The following is a 22,455-nucleotide window of genomic DNA, read 5'->3' as shown; positions in this document are numbered from 1 at the left end:
GTGCTAGGACTATTAATAATATTTGGTTTGCAAGCGTATGCCGAAACCGAATGTGAAATAGCAGTAATGACAGCTTTAGAAAGCTTCACAATGCTTACACATATCATGAACGTAACACTTTTCACAAGCTAGTAAATAAACATAATACAGTAAAAGCTCGTTAATGCAGATATCACGCACCGGGAAAAATGTCCTAATTAACTGAATGCCGAATTATCGAAAGTATCAAGAAAACAATAAACTAGTGTCCATAACACCAATGCATTCTTTTTTTCATGAATACCTAGATCCAGTACCTATTTTACATAACAGCAGTGTAAAAGCTGCAATTTTCGTCATTCGCGATTTCATTCACAATGTGAACCCGTGTGTTAAGCCGAAACGTGCTCTGAACCCTTCCCTTATTACGTACCACCATCACCAATACCACCAAGCGCACGTGACGATAACTTTTCCGCCGGAAACATGGCCGGCAACTAATTGTCCATCACAGTGTAGCAAGCGATTTTTATGCCAGCATGCGGACCGCGGCTGAACCACGGAATATGACGAGAGATTTCACTGCAGCAGTCACACATACTTAACGAAAGCCAGCAAAAGAACGGGACACGAGAAAGGCAGACACACACACCGCTGGAACTAACAACTGTGACTTTATTGAAGAAAAACATTCAACCAAGAAACCTCACAACGCATGTGCAGCACGTCTGTATCACCTGCAACGTCACCCGGTGAAAGATTACGCAATCATCTTTCTTGCCATCGTGTCAACACACTAAATTCCTTGTCAATGAGGCAAATTGACGGTGTGCTTATACATATATCTCCGCTTTTCCTAATGTAGTATGCCTCCACAATTTCCCGTTCTTCTTTGCCCTTTCCTTTTCCCAGATAAGTTACATTACTGAAAAGCGGGTGGGTAGCAACCGCATTCCCGACAGTGACGTGCAAGGATCGCTCCATTATTTGAACTCAAAGAAGCGTGATGCTCACGCAACCTAGTATTAATACATCGGCCGGCTTGGCCGATGTATACCTTATCACAGGTCAAACGGAATGTTAACCAACAACGTGTGGCACATTTCGTGAAACAACGCTCGTGTTTCGTAGTGCACACCGGATTGCTAGTCTTTCCACGAGCCACACGTGAGCATAGGCTAGCAAGTTTGCAGGGAGCTGAAAGAACAATATTTACGCCCTGTCGCGCGGCAAACTTTTAGATATTATGTGAAACCTTATGTATGTAAGGTAGGATTTCAAACGGTTTCTCTTGAATGCGTTGTGCTGGCAGACCAGTGCTATCTTGCGGCCTCTTAATCTTTTGTAGCACAGACTCTGCCACCGCGTACAGCAGATCCCTAGGGTAACCAGCAGCTTCCAGCCTCTCGAACTGGTTGTCTAGGCTGGTCTTCATAGCGTGAGGGCAACTTTTTTTCAGAGCATTTAAGAAACAGTTTGAAATAATGCCTCTTTTAAGGATCTTTGAATGTGCTGACCCAAACGGCAAAAGAGCTTTCTTACTCCTAGGCATAAAACACCAACAAAGATGGTCATCATCATGAAACGTTAATTGAAGCTCTAAAAATCTGATCGACCGGTTGCATGGAAGTTCATGGGTGAAGCTAAGAGCGTCAGAAGAAGCCTCAAAAGCTTCCACGACCTGGTGTACAACCCCAGGTAAGGAGTCAGATGAAGACACTTTTAAAACAATGAGAAAATCATCGACGTATCTAAAGATACGGCAGACATGTTCATGATCTTTCAAGCCCCGAAGCGAGTTGTCAGAAGGAGCTAAAAATATATTGCACAGCACAGGAGCAACGCTTGACCCTATGCAAATACCCCTTCTTTGGCAAGAACATCGACCCCTTAAACTCTACAACCGTGGATGACAGATACATCGTCAACAATTCTAAAAAAGGCATCAACAGACAACACCACAGTCATTCTGGAAGGCGATCGGCCCCGAGAGTTCTATTACATCGCGTACCGCCAAAAGCAGATCGTCATGTGGAATGCTGTAGAATAAATCTTCAACGTCGATCGAAAAGGCGAAATTAGCTCCTGGAATTCCTTCGTCGAGCACCTGCACGACGTCATACGCGCAGTCGACACCGTACGGGTCTTGCACTGGGATGCTTTTCAGGTGTTTTTGCAGGAATTGACCCACCAGCTTTTGCCAGGAACCTGCCTCTGTTACAATGGCTCTGAAAGGACACTCTGGCTTGTGAGTTTTTGCAGAGAAAAACACTTGAAGAGAGTTCCTTTTACAGTTCTTCACAGCTGGAGATAACCTGTCCAACTTTTTATCCTTCAAAAGCTTCAGTGCCGCTGTCTTCAATTTTGAAGGTTTTTGTTTTGTGGGCAGGAAATTCTTGGCAACGGCATCCAGTGCTTTTTCTCCGAAATTGCTCGTCGGGAGAACAAAACCGCCCTGTTTGTCCGCCTCGATCAGAGTCAAGTCCTTTTCATCGAAGTAGTCGACAACACGATTGAGTTGACGATTTTTATGTCCGAGCTGGCTACGGCGAACCTTTGAAAGAACATCCACTCCTTCGGACAAGCAACGCTGTTTTTCGTCCTTGCCCGCTTTTTCAGACACCCTGTGAACCGTGGCCAAAAGTGCAGGCATAGTGACACTAGGGGTCATACTGAACTTAAGCCCATTTTGTAGAAGCTCATGTATCTCTCCCGGAACTGAAACACCTTCAAGGTAAGTGACCGAGCAACTAGAAGCCTCGGACCTTCCCTTCTTGGGTAGGTATTTCCTCAACTGGTTCCAAAATACCTCAGTGGCTTGGGCGGCCAAGCGCCGATGCTCCAAGAGGCATTGAACCCCGGAATGTTCATCACGTCCCACAAGGCAAAGAACTCGTAGTAAGTCATGTAGGAGCCTCACCTGTCGCCAGCACTCCGATTTCCAAATTTTCACTATCCGCCTCCAATGCCCCGATGACGGCTGTAGTAGACCGAAGAACGCCACCATTTCCTTGGGTGCAGAGTTCATCTTAAGGCAAACGGATAGTTCTCGCGGACGGCAAGTGAAGAAGGCGATAGCACTGACACAAAACGTCCTTTGGTCCTCAGTAGAATGCAATATAATAATAATAATATCTGAGGTTTAACGTCCCAAAACCAAGCTATGATTATGAGAGACGCCGTAGTGGAGGGCTCCGGAAATTTCGACCACCTGGGGTTCTTTAACGTGCACCTAAATCTAAGTACACGGGCCTCAGACATATTCGCCTCCATCGAAAATGCAGCCGCCGCGGCCGGGATCTCAGTAGAATGCACACTTAGATAGATGCTCAGGGAAGAAGAAATACGTTGCAGAAGAGTTGAGATCTGGGCCAGTTGGTACATGATACTTGACGAAAGCCAGCAAAAGAACGGGACACGAGAAAGGCAGACACACACACCGCTGGAACTAACAACTGTGACATTATTGAAGAAAAACATTCAACCAAGAAACCTCACAACGCATGTGCAGCACGTCTGTATCACCTGCAACGTCACCCGGTGAAAGATTACGCAATCATCTACATTAGGAAAAGCGGAGATAGATGTATAAGCAAACCGTCAATTTGCCTCATTGACAAGGAATTTAGTGTGTTGAAATGATGGCAAGAAAGATGATTGCGTAATCTTTCACCGGGTGACGTTGCAGGTGATACAGACGCGCTGCACATGCGTTGTGAGGTTTCTTGGTTGAATGTTTTTCTTCAATAAAGTCACAGTTGTTAGTTCCAGCGGTGTGTGTGTCTGCCTTTCTCGTGTCCCGTTCTTTTGCTGGCTTTCGTCAAGTATCATGAACCAATTGGCCCTGATCTCAACTCTTCTGCAGTCACACATACTGCTAGCTTACCTCCAATGTGCAGTAGGTACTTGACAGCTGTTGGTAATGAGGCTCAAAAGGAAATTCAGGGCTCTGGCACAATTAAAAAAAAGGCATTTCACCAAGTTAATAGGAATCGACCTTCTTATTATAGTATTATATGGTTTGGGAAGTAAGCTCAGCTTAAAATCATAGGGTGGAGCTGTTTTGGCTACAGAGAGTTGAGCTATAGTTGGTAAAGATTCATCACAGAAGAAAGTAGGACTTGCAAACATGCACACAAGAGCAAAGAAATATGCAACACAGACACCGAGTGTCAATTGAAAGGTCTTGCTGTGGCAGAAAACGAAGTATACAGAAAATTTGTCTCTACATGCCCTGTAATGGCAGTAACTATCATAAACCGGCTTTTATAGAAGGGAAGGCTTGCAATATTTTGTTAGTAGTGCGCTTGCGATAAAAAACGCATACTCATCATCTTTTTGTGTGTTTTTCAGTCTTTATTAGTGCGAATTGCCGGTGTTGTGCGCAGAATAAACTTAATGTGCAATTATGTCTGGGGTGTGTAGTTTACCGCTGAACTCGACATGCGTGTCTATAATTGTCGATAGTCTTCAGTTTTTGTTGCACTACAAAGCAGTACACTTTATGCAAATTTGGTCCGCTATTAAGGAATTAGTCTCTCAGGTGACAATACTTTGGTAGCTGCTTTTAAATGGGGCCACTTCGCTCTAAACCCTATGTTTCATAATCTGCATATTTTGCAGTTTCCTGCAGTAATCTTAAACCCTCAACCCTCGCCATCCAGACTAAATAGAAAGCCTAATAAATATGGCTAATGACTGAAATAATAAATGCCAATTTGGACAAATTTCACTTCTTTAAAGGCGGAGCTCTTTAAGCTTTTCGTTACGCCGGGTAGTGCGAACAGAAACTGTCATCATCATGAATCGGCACGCGCTCTCTTCGTCCTCTTCTTCCTCTCAGTCCTCTTCATCTTCTGCTTCGCTCTCAAAGCGCGTGCGCCGATTTCTCCGGCGTGGCTTGTAATAAACCTGATGGCTGAGAGGAGAGAACGAGTACAGAGAGAGAGAAAGAAAGAAAGAGAGAAAGAAGGAGAAAGGAAAGAAGAAAGAGAGAAAGAAGGAAAGAAAGAAAGAAAAGAAGGAAAGAAAGAAAGAAAAGAAGGAAGGAAAGAAAGAAAGAAAAAGAAAGAAGAAAGAAAGAAAGAAAGAAAGAAAAAGGAAAGAAAGAAAGAAAGAAAGACAGAAAGAAAGAAGAAAGAAAGAAGAAAGAAAGAGAAAATCTTGGTGAAAAAATATTCCTCATGAGTTGAACCCGCGTACCCACAATCGGAAGGCAAGCGTCTCAACCACTCGGCTGTCCAAGCACGCTGACAGAACATAGCATAGCCTTGTATAGTATCGTATAGCAAGGGGGTAGAAAAGGGGAAGTGAGGGTCAGGAGGAGGGAAAGGAGGAAGGAAGAGAGTAAAGCATAGCTAATAAAGAATGAGAAAGAGACATATATAAAGAAAGAAATGCAGAAAGAGAAAGAAAGAAAGAAGAGATAGAATGAGGAAGCAAGCAAGAAAGAGAGCGGAAGAGAGATAGTGTGTGAGACAAAGATAGGAAAGAAAGAGAAAGAAAGAAAGAGAGAGAGAGAGAGAAAGAGCTAGAAATAAACAGAGACAAAAAAAGAAAAAGAAACAGAGAGCTGATAGAAAAACAAACACAGGAAAAAAAGTAGAGAAACAAGCAAGGCCGCCTAGCTCCACACTTCCTTCAGGCTTCGCACGCCTAGTGCTATGCTGCCTTAATTATTTTTGTCGTGAACGCTAAAATGTGTCAGCGTCCGGTCACTTGTCGAGAAAACCAAAATTTATGCTTCTATATTTAAGAACAGCTTTAGTATGTTTTCATTTAACATGTTTTTTATTGTTATGTGCGCAGTGGGGCCAGGACTCCTATGAGATCATGTACGGAAAGGATATGATTGCTGAAAGTACACTAACTAACTTTCAGTCGTACGTTGAAGGGCGGCTGAGGGACTTCGTGGGTGCCGACGCCGTAATGCTGGTCACCGGGTACGTTGATCTTCACAGCAATTTCTTAATGAGCACATCCTATAACGTCATTCTGACATTAACTACGGGGTAGGTGACTTCTTCAGGACCTTAACGAAGATTACTACCTACCTACCTACCTACCTACCTACCTACCTACCTACCTACCTACCTACCTACCTACCTACCTACCTACCTACCTACCTACCTACCTACCTGCCTGCCTGCCTGCCTGCCTGCCTGCCTGCCTGCCTGCACTATTTTCCCTAAATTGTAAACATTGTATTTCGCTTCAAAAGTGCCACTAGATCTCAGCAAGCTGTTGCATTGTTCCGTCTGATATATTGCATGATATATTAGACATGAGGTGTTAAATACCATCGAGTGGTTAACAGAGAACACTATATGGTGTTTTAATGACTACCTGGATGCTGCAAAATTACTGGCAATTGTTGGGAACTAAAAAGCCACACACGTATAAGCAACGGCAAAGTGTGCGTGTTTAACAACGTGGGTGTGTATAGTGAGAGACCACATGGCCTCTCCGTGTTTACAGCTGTGCGCGGCTGTGAATTATGTACTATTGCAGCCACCGTGAACTAAATGCATGTAGAGTCACGTTTCCCCGGGACGCCGCTCTCGCCATGTATTGTAAACAAGAGAGCGACGCAATGGCCCTCCTCCTCCTCGAGGACCCCGCCTCATCGGGGCAGTCTGCTCGAGCAGCTCGAGCAACTACGAGCAGCTCAATAAAGTTTCTCTTCTGCCCTCTGATCCTGCGTTCTTGATATACAACAGTTTTGGCGACGAGGATGGGATCTCAGATGGTATATCCGATGAGACCGAAGATGGCATCTCCGATTGAATCACAAGACAAGTGTTAACGACCTCTTGCTGTGGTGAAACTGGACTGTTCAATCATGGCAACATCGGCAGAAGGGATAGCAGCATCAGGAGATCGCAGCGTGGTTACGACGCCGGTTGGAAGGCTTGCTGAGTTCAGTCCCGACACGGGAAGCATCGAAGTCTACATCGAAAGATTCGAGGTCTTCGCAAGCGCTAACAACATCGACGAGCCGAGGAAGGCGCAAGTGCTCTTGACAGTCCTAGGTGAAAAAGCCTACGTGACACTACGAAGCCTTCTGCTGCCTAAGAGTCCTGCTGACTCCAAGTATGCTGATATCACGAAAGTGCTGCGCGAGCACTACGCACCACTGAGATCCATAGTCACGGAACGGTACAGGTTCCATCGCAGGGATCAAGGCCAAAGTGAAACAATTGGAGAATTCGTCGTCTAGCTCAAGAAGATAGCGGCAACATGCGAGTTCGGCAGCTTCCTTGAAGAAAGTCTTCGAGATCGGCTAATCTCGGGTCTTCGCAGCGAGGACATCCGATGCCGTCTGCTGTCGTTACCGAACAAGCAGGCGACATGGGAACGAGTTCTAAACATCGCCACCGCCATCGAAACCGCAAAGAACGACAACAAAGAAATTCTCCCAGCTCCTGCGCGACATCAACTGGCAGAACAAGCCGACGCCTAAATTGAAGCCAATGAGCAAAAGCAAAACAGCGTCCACAATGGGGACTGCCACCTGTAAACCAGGGAAGCCGCGGAAACAAGGACTTTCTCGCGAGGGACAAGGAAAATGTTTCAGGTGTGGTGATGAGCATTTTGCTAGGGCATGTCCATTTTTGCAGAGTCAGTGTTTCAAATGTTCGAAAAAGGGCCATGTTGCTAAAATATGTCGAACTAAAAAAACGCATGGCATTGACCAAAGCACAACAGAGGCTAAACTGTTGGCAATAGGGCATAACAAGAGAGATGGTCAGACATCTCCTTTAGTAGTAAAGCTACACATAAATGGCAAAGAGGTTCCAATGGAACTTGATACAGGATCAGCAGTGTCTATAATGCCGGAAAGCGAATTCGAAAAATGTTTTCCCGATGCTGAGTGGTCTGCAACTGATGTGCGCTTGGTCACATACAACGGAACACCTGTAAATGTGAAGGGTTCCGCGCAAGTTGATGTGAGCCATGGCACACAGCGCCATGAGCTGCCGCTTGTAATAGTCAAGCATGAATCGGGCTTGAGGATGCCAACACTTTTGGGGCGTAACTGGTTGTCGAAAATAAGCTTAGATTGGTCAGAAGTCGTACCTGTGTACAACATTCAGACAGAAAATTCTCTTTTGAAAAAGTACCATGAAGTGTTTGCAAAAGGATACGGTACAAGGGCTTCATTGGGAGCATTGTTCTGAAAGAGAATGTGTCACCTCTTTTTTGTAAGGCTAGACCAGTTCCATACGCCGTGTTGGAGAAAGTTGAAAAAGAATTGCATGACCTTGAGATAGCTGACATCATATATCGAGTCAAGCGCAGTGAATGGGCGACCCCTCTTGTGATAGTGCCAAAGAAAGACAATTCTGTTAGGATATGTGGGGACTACAGAATTACTGCAAATCCACGTATAGAGGTGGATTAGTACCCACTGCCTTTACCGGAGGACATCTTTGCATCTGTAGTGGGAGGCACAAATTTCACAGTTCTAGATCTCTCTAAGGCTTACCTGCAACTTCAACTTGATGAACGCGCCCAAGAGCTATTGACAGTGAACACTCATTTGGGTCTTTTTAGATTTAAAAGACTGCCGTACGGAGTAGTAAGCGCTCCGACGATGTTCCAAGCAGTAATGGACCAGATTTTACGAGGAATTCCTGGCACTGCATGCTACCTAGATGATGTACTTATTTCAGGAAAAGATACGCAAGAGTGCTACGAAAGAACCGAAAGAGTGCTTAAGAAGCTACAGGATCATGGAATCCGCGTTAATGCAGAAAAATGCTCGTTCTTTCAAAGTAAAGTGCGCTATCTGGGACACGTAATTGACAAGAATGGGTTGCACCCAGCACCAGACAAGGTGGAAGCTATCATGCATGCTCCACAGCCAAAGGATGTTACACAGCTCAAGGCATTTCTTGGCCTCGTTAACTTCTATGCGAAGTTCATGCCAAATCTGGCAACTCTGCTTGAGCCATTACACAACTTGTTACGCAAAGAAAGTGCATGGAAATGGTCAAGTCAGTGTGACAAGTGTTTCAGAGAATGCAAAGAATTGCTGTGTAATAACCAGCTATTGCAGATTTATGATGTCAGAAAAGATTTGCGTCTGACATGTGATGCGTCTGCATACGGCTTAGGGGCAGTGCTGTCTCATGTGGTTGATGGTCATGAAAAACCTGTTGCCTTTGCGTCTCGATCAATGACCCAAACTGAGCGCAATTACGCGCAAATCGAGAAAGCAGGACTTGCCATTATTTTTGGAATCAAGAAATTTCACAAGTACTTGTATGGTCGCAAGTTCGAAATTTTCACGGATCACAAGCCACTGACTGCTCTTTTTGACCCTAAGCGTCCAGCAAGCTCTGTGGCTGCTGCGCGAGTGCACCGTTGGTTACACGTACTGTCAAATTACCGTTACCAGGTCACGTATAAGACAGGACGTACGATTGGCAATGCTGATGGTTTGTCGAGGCTCCCCCTGCCTGAAACTACTGAAGAGTCTGAAATCATTTTTTATTTTGCATCGATACAAGACCTTCCTGTCACAGTTAAAGACGTTGAGCTAGAGACAGCCAGAGATGAAGTACTCCGCGTTGTACGTGAATTCACATGGAGTGGTTGGCCAAACAAAGTTTCTGACGAGCTAAAGCCGTACTTTGTAAGGAAGTTAGAAATGAGTGTGCACATGGGTTGTTTAGTGTGGAATAGCAGAGTTGTGATTCCCGCTTCACTTCAAAGTGACGTTCTTGGATTGCTGCACGAACAGCACATCGGTATCACTAAGATGAAGGCAATCGCTAGATCAATGGTCTGGTGGCCTGCTATGGATCGCAGTATTGAGGAAATCACTAGAAAGTGTGATATTTGCCAGAGTGTTGCTTCGTGCGGTCAGCCCACTCCATTGCAACCGTGGAGATGGTGTGAGAATGCGTGGGAGAGAGTACACTTAGATTTTGCAGAGAAAAATGGCAAATCATTTCTCCTTGCTGTGGACTCCCATTCGAAGTGGCTAGAGGTAAAAATCATGAACTCCACAACAGTGCAAAAGACAATCGAAGTAGTGAGATCTATGTTTGCTGCATATGGATTGCCACACGAAATTGTTACAGGCAATGGCCCTCAGTTCAGAGCCCAAGAATTTGAGGACTTTCTAAAAGCAAACGGTGTGAAACACACGCTAACTCCCCCTTACCACGCACAATCAAATGGGGCGGCAGAAAGAGCAGTACAAACGCTGAAGAAGTCGCTTCTGCTGCAGGGAGTAAGTGACCAAAAGAAAAACCAGCAAACAACACTACAACAACAAGTGGATAACTTCGTGTTTGGGTACAGAACCACTCCCCATACATTCACAGGGCAGACGCCAGCTGAATTGTTCTTGAGCAGGAAACTGCGCACGCGGCTCTCAATGCTGAAACCAGACCTTGCACGAAAAATGAACGAAAAAACAACGCACATAAAGGAGAGCGCGGACAAACACCGAGGTCGCTCAAGACAGTTTGAAAAAGGGGATCTCGTTTACGTAAGAAGCGTTCGAGGTGAAACCGTTAAGTGGTTTCCCGGAAAGATAGTCCACAGAAGGTCCGCCATGACATACCTAGTGTTTGTTTCGGGGCAAGTAAGATTCTGCCATGTAGACCATTTGCGCAGCCGCAGTGCGCCAGGCGATATCCCATTTCACGGGGACGATATAAGCTGCCCACAGACGGGTAATGGAAACGAAGCGCAGACCGTCGGCACGGCGCCGTCAGCTCCGGGCTTGACGCCGTCGCGTTCAGACGCGGAGCCCTCGGAATCACCTCCCAACACAGACAGTGGAAACGGGAACGTTCTCAGGCGTAGTACGCGCATGAGACGTTTTCCTGAACGTCTGAATTACGACACCTTTAGTCTTAGGGGGGAGGAAGATGTTGGGAACTAAAAAGCCACACACATATAAGCAACGGCAAAGTGTGCGTGTTTAACAACGTGAGTGTGTATAGTGAGAGACCACATGGCCTCTCCGTGTTTACATCTGTGCGCGGCTGTGAATTATGTACTATTGCAGCCGCCGTGAACAAAAATGCATGTAGAGTCGCGTTTCCCCGGGACGGCCGCTCTCGCCATGTATTGTAAACAAGAGAGCGACGCAACGGCCCTCCTCCTCCTCGAGGACCCCGCCTCATCGGGGCAGTCTGCTCGAGGCTCTGTAACTACGAGCAGCTCAATAAAGTTTCTCTTCTGCCCTCTGATCCTGCGTTCTTGATATACAACAGCAATGAAAAGGGCTACAAAGCTACCTGTGAAGCACATGAAGAGAGAAAGAAAAAAAAAAATTGAGGGCAGCTTGCACCAAGTCGCGCAAAGCTTGGCACAGCGCAGCAACGCCGTCGCCGCTCGTACTCCCCGTCGACCGACACGTCTAGCAGGGGCGTAGCCAAGGGAGGGGGGGAGGGGGTGTTGGGTGTTCATACAACCCCCCCCCCCCCCCCAGAATTTTTTCAATTTTGATTCGGTGTATATATATATACACGCACACATACAAATGCACGCACGAACATACATAAAATATGGCTGAACACCCCCACCCCCCCCGAAAAAAATTTGTGGCTACGCCCCTGTTCGAGATGCGCGGCTTCCTCCTCGGGAATACGCAGCCAGACTATGCACTACAGAGCGGAGGTTGCTTGCTATGTCTCCGTCGGTGGGCGTGGCTTAGCTACTGCGAATGCGCGGCTTGGCAAAGTGGTGCGGTATCTGGTCGCTAGACGACGTGATGCTTGGCTCCTATTTCTTTCTATCTTTTTCTCTCTCTAATTCTTTCTCTCTCTTTCGTTGATGTTCTCTCTGTCTCTTTTTTCTTTCTGCATTTCTTTCTCTCTCCTCCTCCTCCTTTCCCTCCTCCTCACCCTCACATCTCTTTCCCACCCCCTTGCATCACTATACTATACAAGGCTATGATATACTCTGCTGGCGTTCTTGTACAGCCGAGTGCCTTCGGATCGAGGGTAGGCGGGTCGGAATCCCGCCTCGTGAAGAATCTCTTTTCGGCAAGAATGTTTCTCTATGTCTTTCTTGGTAGCTTTCTTTAAGTCTCTCTGTCTGTTTCTCTATTTCATTCTTTCTCTCTCTTTCTCTGTACTCGTTCTCAGGTAGCCGCACAGTGGCACATAGCCGTTAAGATGGTGATTATTTTCTGTGATCGACTCACAAGAAACGATTTGCTAATCAGCTTCTCTGTTAAAATAAGAGTTCAGCGTACGAGAAGTTACAGCTTCAGTGACAGTGCGAGCAAACACTAGAAAGAACTGCGAAGCAATATATTTGCTAACTTGTTTGTATCGCGCCCAAGGTATGTAATGCGGTCCTGTACGAAGGATCGACTGCCTAAGACAGCGTTTTTTTACAACTTTTCGGCTGATTGCCGAGATGTCTCGTCTCGTTGACGATGCCCGAATATTCTCGTTGTGCTCCCGGATGTCTCCTTTGAAGTATCTGGATGACGACTGGCTCAAGGTCACTTGAAGGTCCCTGAGAACGTGAGCCAAGAGCATTTCATGCTTAAAAACCTCGATTACTTTGTCGATAACGGATGCAGCGCGCACTGGTGTCGCCTGAGGAAAAGGCGATAGCAACGTGCCTGTTCGCATCTTTCTACGCCCATCAATAAAGGCAAACTTGAGAAGCTTTCTAACCGCCATTCATGTCGGCTCCCTTAGACACTCCATGGTGAGCGTGAGCACTGGACGGATCAGGCCAGGGGTAGCAGGTAAGTACTACAGTCCCAAAGAATTCAGGGTTGTATAAATTTGAAGCTGAATGTTTGCCATCGAATCTTGCCTACGCGTACTCGCACTTGCCGCCTCATTTCTTGTTTAGGGTTGGCCATGACCGGAGGTATGTGCACAAGGCGAAGGGTAGGTGAAAGCTTGGACATCGGGAGAAGATATGCCGGTGTTGCTGCTCTGGCTCACGAGCTGGCGCACATGTACGTATGATATTCGAAACCTAGTGTGTAATGTTGTATAGTTCTCCCGCTAGTTTCTGTGTTTCATCTTGCCTCAATAACAGGTTAAAATAGGACGGAACAGACGGCTGCAAAAACAGGCACAACACTAGCGCTAGTGTCGCCTTGGGTTTTCCTGTAGTGTTTTCCTATCACTTGCGTTGCCTCTGTCTTTGTAGCCGCCTCCTACGTTCCATGTTTTTTAAAGTTCTTTTCATATGCATCAACTAGCCTAGACTTGTTCCTTTCCAACTTGCCATGTTCTATATATACTTTACTTGCGTCAGTCAAACTCATTTTGGACTCCTTTCTTTGGTTGAATTCAAGTGCCCTCAATTATTTAATTTTTTTTGTATACATATGTACATTTGACGGGTGACGCTTTTTTCGGCTGCAGCATATTTAAAGGTAGAGCAATATACATAAGTGCGAATTTATTTTCCATATTTGGATGTTTAGGCGGGCCGTCACTGCATATCGAGTTATGCGATCAATGAGACGAGAAATTATCAGTTTAACTTTTCAATGTATTGACCTTGTGTTGCTAAATAAACTGAATGCTTTCAGGCTTGTCGTGAAAACGGTCGAAGCAGAGAAAAAAAAATTCATAAAAAAAAAAACTTCTGCAGTGAATAGCTACGAGAACAAACGTCTCACATTCCTATCCCCTCTGAAAGCGAAATTGCAAGCCTTCTTCCAGCAGTGAATCAAAGATATTTCTAAGCGATTACAATGCTGCTGGTGCTGATAACGGTGATTACAACGAACACGATGGTGGTAAGATGATGATGATAATGATGATTATAGTGCTGATGATTGTAGTGTTGATGCTACGTGTTCCTCAGCCGCCATGTTCAGCTTGTATAGAGCAAACGAAATATTTATTCTGCATTAAAATACGCTGAATCAAGGGACATGACGTGCACGACTTTTCTAGAGACGCTCCTGGGCTTCACCTCATGCGTAGCAGAAGCACGCACCTGTTTCGAGCTTTTGTCTTCTGCCTGTGCCAGCGATACCGCACTTATCAAAAATGAATAGAAATTACTCCACGGAAACGTTAAGATTGTTATTCCAGGGACGATTGCCGGAAAGTGCAACTGTCTTCATATCGACAGCAATAAGGTTTGACGCGCACTTTCGCCGATATGAGTGAAACAGTGACACAGCCTTTTCAAAACGACATAGCGCACTGACATATACACGGCAGGAGCCCGAGGACAGAGCGAAATGACACGATCTTTGATAGCTTGTAGCAGCTCACATAAAATGTCGCACCTCGTAAATATATATATATATATATATATATATATATATATATATATATATATATATATATATATGCCGACGCAGGCGGCGTCTGCTAGCGAGTTTCTTGATTGAAAAAACCGACTGCTCGCGCTGCACAACCATTCACTGACCACCCCGTATATATAGGCACTGGATTTTGACCTCCAAGGTAGTGCCTGTGTGAGATTTCTCCTGTGCGTGATCAAACAATAAAAATTCACAGCTGCAAGTCGACATGACTCTCATCGACCCTTTAGTATAAACACGCCCGATCTTATGTCGTTGATGATGTACTGGGTAGAATTCACGGAAGATTCACACATGGCGCGTGTCATTGGTGGAAGGCAATCGTGCGATTTAGTGTGGCGACGTACGCTAGGGTAACCGTTGTAATGAAGGGACCACGTAAACCAACAGTGCAATAAAAGTTTGATGTTTAATATATACACGGTGTTTCTCACGTGTTTACTTGATCATATACTGGGCGAATTACTCGGAGTATTCACCGTTTACCGATGATTTCCTCCGGAGCTTCGCCCCACTCATCATCATTCACCCCGTGAATATGCTGTGAATTTTTTTTCAATGTTTATACCACTAATAATAATAATAATAATAATAATAATAATAATAATAATAATAATAATAATAATAATAATAATAATAATAAGCAGAAAAAGAAGATGAAGAAGTTCAGCTAGTACATTTCCAAAGACATAAGGACAATAATAATGTTATTCGACAGTTGGCGGTTTCGTTAGTGTCGTGAATTGTTAGAGTAACTATAAATAGCTAGAGTGGGCCAAAATATACGCTTTAATCATGTGATAGATTAGCAAACGACCACCTATGCTGGCAGACAGGGCAAAGAAAACTAACACGCAAACAAACAAACAACAAGTTGTGAGCAACAGATCTATGAAAACCACAAAATCGAGACCCGGCGGTGATCCGCACAACTTATCAAACAATTATTTCATTCACTCCGTACAGAATGGGATCAAGCCATGACCAAGCGGCTCCAGTACCAAACATTCCTGGAAACCAAGGCGCATACCACTGCCTTTGGAGTGACGGGTACCTCATGAGCTACGTCAGTAAGGACGAGAGGCAGTTTTCTTTTTCATCATGCTCACAGGAGCAGTTTGTTGCCTTCCTGATGTAAGTGAGAACTTTTCCTCTTTATATTTTTTTTGCTTAGGAGATGGCGCTTCTAAATAGTTCCGGCGACTCCTTTTCACAAATAGTAGAATTTACTGAAATCGCAGCCATTAAAAAAAGAAACTACACCAAATCACACCTAAGACAGATCATGTAAGTGAGTCGACCCATGAAAAAAGATCACATAAGCACAAGGTTCAAACACATAGAATTACGAAAAACAACAAGAATACAATCCAGTCAGAAAACACTAGAGATCACATAAAAGGCGGTCATACGGACACTGATTATATTGAAGATAACGGTACACATAAGGCCCAGTCCCATCCGCAACCCTAAAATTTGCAATGTCGAGACACACCATTTCCGGTAAAAATCCCCTAGAAATTCGGAATTCCGACGATGCTTATTTTGCATAAGCGTTAGTAAGCGTTAGCCATCTACTTATGAAAGGTGAGCTAAATTCTATCCCACCGTTCCACACAGAAGACAGTTATGTTTTATCCCATTCTAGAGTTCTATCCATATTGATGCTCATCTATGAGCTATATCATGGCCACTTGAAAAGGAATCGAGATCTGATTACTTACGCAACCCGAGGAGGCATTTGCATCACAGTGGCCATAGTAAAATGGTCATAAAAAACGGAAGCTGCATTGTCTCTCACAGGTATTCTCGCTGTTTCTAGCCGCAGTTGCCTGCTTGAGCAAGCTACATGTCAAAATGTATTTAATTTGGTTGATCCTTTGTTTATGTTGTAGCTGACATCAACGTTGGTTTTTAATATGCTTAGAATGCATGGTTTTATGGGATTTAATTTGTATTCATGCTTTATTATTATTTAGAGTTAATCTTTCTGTGATATTGTCAGCATGCACGCTTAATGTGCGGCTCCCTGTATTCTACGTAAACTTCTTTCATCACACTCCTGCTTGAGCTCCTCAAAGGCCTGTTGTATGTATAAATAAATAAAGAAACACATTGCATTTATTTTGGAATTGACGCAAAGGTTGTCGATCGAGCTGTTGGGTCGCTGTTCTTCGTGAGGTGTTCGAATGGTTTAGCTGCTCGATACACGTAATTAGCGTTCGAACGATGGTAGTTTACCAGTGGCCTGAACATGACAAGTTACATTGATGGAAACACGTTAGACGTAAGGGTTTAACTGTGTGAAGAGGACACACAGCAATTTCAATTCGAGTCAATCCAGTTTATTCCACATTAGTGCACTATGTCAGGGCCACAGAGAGAAAAGCCGCTTTGATGACTCGCTCTTATATCTCTTATATTTATAACTCTTATATCTTATATTTATAACCACTCCTCAGGGCGGTATGTATGACAAGTTAGAAGAAATATTTATGGTTTATAGCTGCTTAATGAAAGCACACCACAAATATGGTCGTATCTATAAGTGAAATACGGCTGACAAAGACGCTAGAAGCATCTCTGAGAAGCATATAACAAGCGTAACTTTTTTCTCTGTTCAGCACTGTTCATACGTAGTGCTTGTCCTCACAACTTCAAATCCTTATTTATCGCACTGTATTTCTCCATACGCAGGTATGTCCCTCAAAGCTGCATAGAAAACACTTGGAAAGGCAAATTACCAAAGACTTCGAAAAGATTGCCTGGTGACACGTTCTCTCGCAAGAAATTCTGCCGAAGGCACTCCGGCTTTGCAAAGTCAAAAGAATGTAAAGTAAGTTTACTAATCAAAGCGTAACATAATGAGACTAAATGTTTTCCACACATGAAAATGAGCAACATTTCTGAAATCTTATTTTTAATGGACGTGGTACATATGAAGCGTGAGATAAATACATCCAGGTACTTATCTAGCCAATATTTCTGCTTATCTTTATATCTAATAATATGAGCGCACGTATTTAATTACAGGACCTTGTTTTTAGCCTTGATGACAACGCGTTTTCACGCAGAGCTTAAAGGGACCGACAATTAATCTCTATGGTACCTGTTTTCTTTAGCGCAACGGAAAGTTTACCGGTCAGAGTGCCTAATCACGGAATGGTAACGCGGAAAACGCAATGAAATGGCTATAATCAAACTTTCGATCTGCGAAATATGAAGTTCTATACACGCAACACATGCTGCAAACAGTGGGAGGTGAGCGCGAGAGCGGTTCGTGCTTGGGCTCAGCGGTTTGCCGCGCATGCGTGCACTCTGCGCGCATGCGCCGCAGGTCGACATGTGCGACTAGTTGCCGCAAACGCAGGCCCGTTTCTTAGCGTGCTACTTTTTTTTTACCTCGTAAGCAGCACAGAATAGAGCGGAAAGGAAAACATATACATACTCTAATTTTGAGCACCGATTACGGTGCGCACGAAAGCATCAGATTACACAAAGCAAACTGAACGACTCCATAATCCAGCTTGAAGGCTGTTCCGCTAGGCTGTTCGACATACCAGTTTTTTGTTACTTTTAAACGCGATTTGCAAACATACATTCTACTCAGATCGCGAAAAGGATGCTTGAATCAGTCACTACAATTCACGGTCTTTCATTTCCCATCAAGATCTAATCACAAGTTGCGGTCAGCTGAAGGTCCCTTTAAATGAAAGTAGACGTACAAGCTACTCTTTCACGGGTTTTACTTTGAACAGGGCTCGCACGTGCGAGCTGAAATGTCATAAAGTTTTCTGTTATTCAGGTAGCTTTCTCGGTTCGTATTTATAAGCATCACCCATATTCATCGTGCGTAAGTAGGGATGCCACTTGTACGAGACTGTTCCTTACAGTACTGCCTGTTGCCCTCGCGTAAGATTTCACCAATATGAACGACGCCTTGCGATGTGTTGAACCTAATAGTGCAGGTGCGAGGAGAAATCGCCTATTTCGTTTACAATGAAGTCATAAAATTCTTCGGGTCGAAAAATTAAATGGGGACAGATTGTCAGCGAAGACGTATTGGCGTATCTGTTGTAGACACCTCTCCGCTCGGTCCTCCGGCGTGAGCTTATGCAGACAGCAATGTTCTTCCTCGGCCTAGGGGGTTTTGGGCCGCATTCTCCGCTTGTGCAGGGTCCCGCATTCGCAGTCATGGTTCGCCGTTGCTGCTGTTGACGCTTCTCCGCTGTGTTTCTCCAACGCGGGGGCGCGCTCCCCGTCTCGCATCTACAGTTTCTCGCAGTACTCTACGTCATACTATGGCAGCGCCACCACACTACGCCGAAGCAAGTGCCGCCGCAACACCTCTTCCCGTTCTTCCTCACCCGTCTACATTCCTCTAGACAATACGAACTCGAACCGCCCAGAGCATCCCCTCCTAACCCCCCTCAGGGACACTTACAGTGTTATGCAACTTTTTCCGCCGTTCTGCAATTGTAAAAAAAAAAAAGAGCCAGAAACGGCGTATCACAAACATAAGCTAGCTTGGAGTCGCTCACGTACAGTCGTACATGCACTTAGCATGGACATGGCAGCGCTTGTCGCAGATATTAGAGATGCTTGCCTACACCAACGCCTGGCTCGGAATTTGCGCAGTGTATTAGCGGCGAGACTACCTTATCATCGCAAGCACCGCGTCATCTGAGCGCACTTGCGTGGAAGGCGCACACCGATGACGCGATGCGCCTTATAGTAGAACAAGCACGCCGCAAGTGAACTGCAGATGCGGAAAATTTAGTGTTGGTGTGGGCAGGTGTCGCCGACAGTACGTGCGGCAAGCGTTCCCGTTATCTCGTTAAGCTTGCTCATAGCTGTACAGTTCAGGGCTCGACGTGTGTCCTTTTAAAATTGTCCAGGTGCTAGCACTAACTCGACATGTGCTAACCACAATGCCGCCACAGAGTAAAATTGGGGCTTCGCCTTAGGACACCACCCAAATGTACTAAACACAATTCTTATCAGTATTAGTTTGAGGCACTAACCGTCGGAGATCAGTGGTTTGAGGATCGGAAAGGCGCTTATTTTTGCTACCCATAGCAGAGCACGGTGAAACCTCATTGGCGAAGGGGGAATGGTAGTGAAAGAAGAGAGCGGACAAAAAGAGTCCACCTTCTGCAGATATGAGTACTCTCACCACGGAGCGCCAGGCCAGAACAACCTATCCCTCATTAGAAAAAACCGGTGGGGGATTTAAATAGTAAGGGAACTATTTGAACGCAGCCCTATATTTGCAACGCCTCATTTGAAACTAATGTTGCCAAACGTTAACGAAAGAACATTGCGATTATTGTGACGACAAAATTACCTCAATTATGTAAGCTGAGGTAAGCTCGCATGCAGCAGCGACTCTGTAGCCTTCGAGATCTTTGGAACGGGAGGTTGAAATGCAACACTAACCACAGTATTAAAGTTTGAGCGAAAACACCTTCATCGTGTGATCAATACTGCGTCGATATCCCGTAAAAAGCTTGGACTGCATGCATCATAGTAATAGAAAATGAAATCATGAAAAATGACCCAGCAATTCCAACGTTTCGTTCCTTTGGAGTTCTCCCGTCGGCGCGGAATATTCGAAAAATATTCGGTATTTGCATGTGCGCTATTCGACTCGAGTATATTGATTCGTTATTCAAAATTTCAATATTCGCACACCCTTGTGCCAAAACAGTAACTGATCAGATGAGGTCGTATATGAAGGAGAAATTATTACAAGACAATGTTTGTGAGATGGTAATGTAGATTCAGTGCATGGTAGATTCGAATTTTTGAATTTATTATTAAGACATTTAGAAGCGAAAGTCTCACAACTTCCAGAAACTGCTTACTGCGACGACCAGCGCGATGATTCTCAGCACTTTCTTGAGCATACAGTATCTTGTGCTTTATTCTGCTCTAGAAGAGACACGGTGTGAGACCTTTGCAAAATAAACTGTTGTCCTGGGAAAGACACCTACGGACGAGACGTTGGTGAGGCTGAAATCTGGTGTCTAGACGGAGCAAACTGCGGTATTTTAAAAACAGGGTAAAACGCTTAATATTTCAAACGATACTTGTTTGACGAGAATTTTCATGTTGTACTCAAGCACTGGATTTTCATCGATGTGGGCGGCATAAAAATTTTGAAATGTGACCGGAATATAAAAGCCGGCGCTATAGGTAGAACTGCACCGCAGCAAAGCATGTGACAGCATAATGAATGAATGAATGAATGAATGAATGAATGAAGAATGAATGAATGAATGAATGAAGAATGAATGAATGAATGAATGAATGAATGAATGTGACCTTCATTAGGAAAAGGGGATGCCTCTTGGCCGCTGTTGGGGATTAAGCGTGAGAAGCGTCTGGGTTTGAGGATTGTTGGCTAAATAGCAACTTACGTCTGTCTCTGCTGCTTTTTGTTTACCAGTATATGTTGACCTCTGCTGGGTGCATTTTCAGTTTGATCGCTTTACACATATCGGTCATCCCTTCCTACATCTCTCGAAACATATCACTTGACAAACGTATTTTGCGAGGGCTTTCTGTGCTTAGTTAGTAGACTGTATAAATGTCGCAGAGTTATCATGTCAGCGTGTAGCAGATGTTGGATGTTGGGTCTGCCCTATTTAGAAAGTTGCGCAGGCCCAATTTAGCTGTGGGCAGTTTGCTTTGCACTAAGTCTGACATTGTGTACCTTGAATAGATGTACTTGCAATCGAAATTTGGTTGTCTCGGTGCCTTAGTCAAGTATGTGTGGCGTGTATGCAGCGTTGCCCACAGCGTTGCTGAATGATTTCGCGTTGGCGAGGGAAACCACCCTTTTCGTTTAACATGTACGCTGGCGCCTCTTTTTGCCATCTGCTTTCATTTTGGTTCGAATGCAGTGCAGCAACAGTGTTCTGCTGAAAGTGCCTTCTCTCCAGATCTTCCGTTAGGCATTTTGGTTTGCGGTGTTGGCGAGGAACTGAAGTGTTGTATGCGTAGTACAGTCACCGTAGTCAAGCTCGTGCCATCGGTTCCTTTTTTTTTTCTTCGCATGTGCGCTGTTTTACGATGAAGCTCTACTACTCGCCAAATTGCTACTTTGGTTAAGCTCACCCACTTTTGCGGGAACCAAATGAGTGGCTGCGCTTCCACCGTCCGTGCCAGTGAGTCCCGGTCTCTACAGTTAAGCATTCAGCATAGTAACATTCGAATAAAAAAGTGAGGCTTCTAGTTAGGACAACCGGTACACTAATGGAAGCGTTTCAAAACCTAATTTTAATTTTGTTCAGGTGCATAACTACAGATATCCTTCAGGATGTGTCAGAGAGACAACTGCTCGCGTGCTCTTTATTTTATTTGCACAGGCGTTATTTACACATCGGGTTTGGTTCAGGACAGGGTGATTTTGGTTTTCTTAAGTATATATTGCAGTTTATGTTTCTATGTTTAATATAGGGCGTCCCGTGTTATGTTAGCTTAGCTTAGAATAACATCTGTTGCGATATGCTATGAGACGTACAATATTCGGTTTCTGAGGCTTATACCATTACAAATTATTTTCATGTGCTTATTGCCTGGCTAATTATGGAAGGTTACTTGACTCTTTGAAATAAGAGCGTGCGCTAGCACAGGAAAGCTATACTGCTTTCTAAAACATCTTTCAGTCGTATAGAGCGCGTGATAGCTCATAATCTTTTTTCGTCTTTGCTCGCACAGCGTGAAATAAAAAAAAGAAAACAACACGTACGTACATGCCCAACTAAAGCGTCAGCAGCTGCATATGTAACATGACCCCTTTTTAAAATGCAAGTAATTGGGCTTCATTATTTGGCTGTCAGTCAGTACAGAAAACTATGGCGGAAGAGGACTGACGAGCAATTCTATTACTGCCATATTTATACATATCACCTGCCGTCGTTGCTGTATTTAGGCAGTGTTTTTCTTTTCACATATTGCCAGACATTATTCAACGTGTTTAAAAATGCGGTTTCGTGTTCTAAATGATCTTCCTGTATTATTTGAAACATGTCACTGCCATTGCAATAGAGGAAAAAGCACACCAGCAGTTATTTTATATCTGCTCTACGCTCCAAAAAAAAAAACAGTCCTTTGACTCTTTCTTGTGAATCCTGACTTGCAACGTATATTACTCTCTTTAAAGAGGACAGTGTATTCTTTCAGAT

At 44.4% G+C, this 22,455-nt stretch overlaps 1 protein-coding gene across 1 annotated transcript in view; it reads left to right on the top strand.

The window, feature by feature from the left end:
• LOC119401233 (zinc metalloproteinase-disintegrin-like VLAIP-B) overlaps positions 1 to 22,455 on the top strand; it is a gene marked incomplete in the record, with an annotated part of 54,998 nt that overhangs the window by 2,547 nt on the left and 29,996 nt on the right. Inside the window, 2 exon segments of the mRNA XM_049418725.1 lie at positions 5,788 to 5,921; positions 12,660 to 12,675. Of these exon segments, the coding sequence (XP_049274682.1) occupies positions 5,788 to 5,921; positions 12,660 to 12,675 (150 nt within the window).

The sequence above is a fragment of the Rhipicephalus sanguineus genome, chromosome 8 (genome assembly GCF_013339695.2).
Source record: "Rhipicephalus sanguineus isolate Rsan-2018 chromosome 8, BIME_Rsan_1.4, whole genome shotgun sequence".
Taxonomy (NCBI): Eukaryota; Metazoa; Arthropoda; class Arachnida; order Ixodida; family Ixodidae; genus Rhipicephalus; species Rhipicephalus sanguineus.
This window is presented reverse-complemented; position numbering and strand designations above follow the sequence as displayed.